This window comes from Chelmon rostratus, chromosome 4 (assembly GCF_017976325.1).
Source record: "Chelmon rostratus isolate fCheRos1 chromosome 4, fCheRos1.pri, whole genome shotgun sequence".
Lineage (NCBI taxonomy): Eukaryota > Metazoa > Chordata > Actinopteri > Chaetodontiformes > Chaetodontidae > Chelmon > Chelmon rostratus.
The window spans coordinates 7,536,433-7,538,796 of record NC_055661.1 but is presented as its reverse complement, the minus strand read 5'-3'; the positions used below and the strand labels follow the sequence as shown (position 1 = coordinate 7,538,796).

General features: G+C 50.2%; 1 protein-coding gene across 1 annotated transcript in view; it reads right to left on the bottom strand.

Moving 5' to 3' along the window:
* The window catches only part of sox2 (SRY-box transcription factor 2), a 2,262-nt gene extending 329 nt beyond the window's left edge, over window positions 1-1,933 (bottom strand). Inside the window, exon 1 of the mRNA XM_041934668.1 lies at window positions 1-1,933. This exon is cut by the window's left edge and continues 329 nt beyond it. Within this exon, the coding sequence (XP_041790602.1) occupies window positions 563-1,531 (969 nt within the window). The 5' untranslated portion in view covers window positions 1,532-1,933 and the 3' untranslated portion in view covers window positions 1-562.
* Window positions 1,934-2,364: the final 431 nt, after the last annotated feature.

Genomic DNA, 2,364 nt, shown 5'->3' with positions numbered 1-2,364 from the left:
GTCTTTTTTTTAAGAAATTAAAATGTTTAGTAATATTGACCTTAAATGAAAAAAAACAGCATTACCTGCTTCGTTTTATGTCCCTTTTCTTTCCAATGTTTGCAGTAATAAAGGAGCATAACTGATCGCTCCCATATAAATTGCAGTTCTGCCATTTTCACTTTTAATATTTTCTGCAGAACAGGCGTTGCTTTATATAAAAAAAGAAAGGAAAAACGCAACCTCTTGCAGTTTAACAAACAATTTCATCTGATTGTAATGTTTCTTTGATAAATACTGTACAAAAGGTGATTGCAATAATAAAACATTTGATTGCGACTCCCACTTTCTAGTCTTCCGAACTTCATCCACCAGTGAAGAGGGGATCTCCTACCGTTCCTCTAGAGCTTCCTTAGAATAAAATGAAAGAAAAAAAAGAGTCGTGTGTCCTTTTCCTGGAGACTTCTATACAACTTTTCCCACCCCGAAATTTTTCTGTACAAAAATAGTCCAACGTTAATAGTCCACAGTTTCTCTTATAAAAGTTCGGCTTTTCTTTTTTTCTCTCTTTGCTTTGTGTCTCTTACATGTGTGTTAACGGCAGCGTGCCGTTGATCGTCGTCCCGGGCACGGTGCTCTGGTAGTGCCCGGACATGTGTAGCCTGGTCTGGGCGGTCTGCTCGCTGACCTCCGCCCCGGGCAGGTACATGCTGATCATGTCCCTCAGATCTCCGCTTTGGCAGCCCGGGGCGGCCCGGTGGGACGACGAGGTGACGACGGGCGGGCTGGAGCTGCTGGACTCGGACTTCACCACCGAGGAGGGCCCCATGGAGCCCAGGGCGGTCATCCCCGGCGTGGTTTGCTGGGAATAGGACATGGAGTATGTCGGGGAGCCGTTCATGTAGCTCTGGGAGCTGGTCATGGTGTTGTACTGCAGGGCGCTCATGTCGTAGCGGTGCATGGACTGCATCTGGCTCGGGTTGTGCGCGTTCAGCCCCGGGTGCTGGTAGCTCAGCTGGTCCTGCATCATGCCGTAGCCACCGTTGGTCCAGCCGTTCATGTGCGCCGCATAGGTGTCCATCCGCTGGTTCACCCCACCGCCCAGCCCGGCCCCCACTCCGACACCGACCCCAGCTCCCATCCCGTTCCCTCCCGGAGCCAGCAGCCCGCCGGGCAAGGTGTACTTGTCCTTCTTCATGAGGGTCTTGGTTTTCCGCCGGGGCCGGTATTTGTAATCCGGATGCTCCTTCATGTGCAGGGCCCGCAGCCTCTTGGCTTCGTCGATGAAAGGTCTCTTCTCGCTTTCCGACAGAAGTTTCCACTCTGCGCCCAGCCTCTTGCTTATCTCCGAGTTGTGCATTTTGGGGTTTTCTTGCGCCATCTTCCTCCTCTGGCCCCGGGACCACACCATGAACGCGTTCATGGGTCTCTTGACCCGCTCCGGACTGTTTTTCTGATTGGCGCCGGTGCCGGACGTGTTGGTGTTGCCCGAGCCCCCCGTGTTGGTCTGGGGAGCCGGGGGCTTCAGTTCAGTCTCCATCATGTTATACATCAGGAACAGCTTTTAGTTTTGAGCTCCGGAGCAGAGATAAAAAAAGAAAAAGCCACACAGAGACAAACTCCACAAGCCGGAGGCAGGACAGTGAGGAGCGCGGAGCTGCTGCGGGGAAGTTACCTGGCGATTCTTCTCTGCAACTTTTTCTCTGGACAAAAACAACATGCAGCAGAGCCGCGTCTCCACACACTCTCCCTCTCTCTCTCTCTCCCTCTCACCGAGTGTGTGTCAGAGTGCGTGTGTGTGAGAGTGTGTGCGACAAAGAGCCTTCCTCCCAATAGGTCCCTGCTATGTTGTGTCCACAAAACTTCTCCCGTCGCTTCTCCGAAAAAGCATCAACAAACTGTACTTTTTCGCCTCTGTCCGCCTGAGCCTTGACAACTCCAGATAGTTTTTGAACAAGTTAATAGACAACCATTCATGTGACGGGGCTGTCAGCGAATAAATGGCTTCGACCTGGCCAATCAGAGCCGGCCTGCTCCCCTGACACACCAATGGGAGGCCTTAATTAGCATAAAGGGGCAGGGTCTGCTCTGCCCCGAGACACACACACAACCACACACACACACTCGGGCTGCCCATATGAGCCAATACAAAGTACATATTTACTATTTTCAGACTTGTGGAGACATTTCTCTGGGAATATACATATGGTGGCACTTTATGAACATTTTCCAGCGTTATAGAGTGGAAGAGGGGTCTGCAAAAGCTTGCTGGCTTTTGTGCTTTTGTAGGGACATTAAAAAAAGTGTCGCCCTGCAAACTTTGAGTAAAACAAAAGGTTTCCTAAAAATGAATAAATAAATAAATAAATAATGCCTGAAAATTTC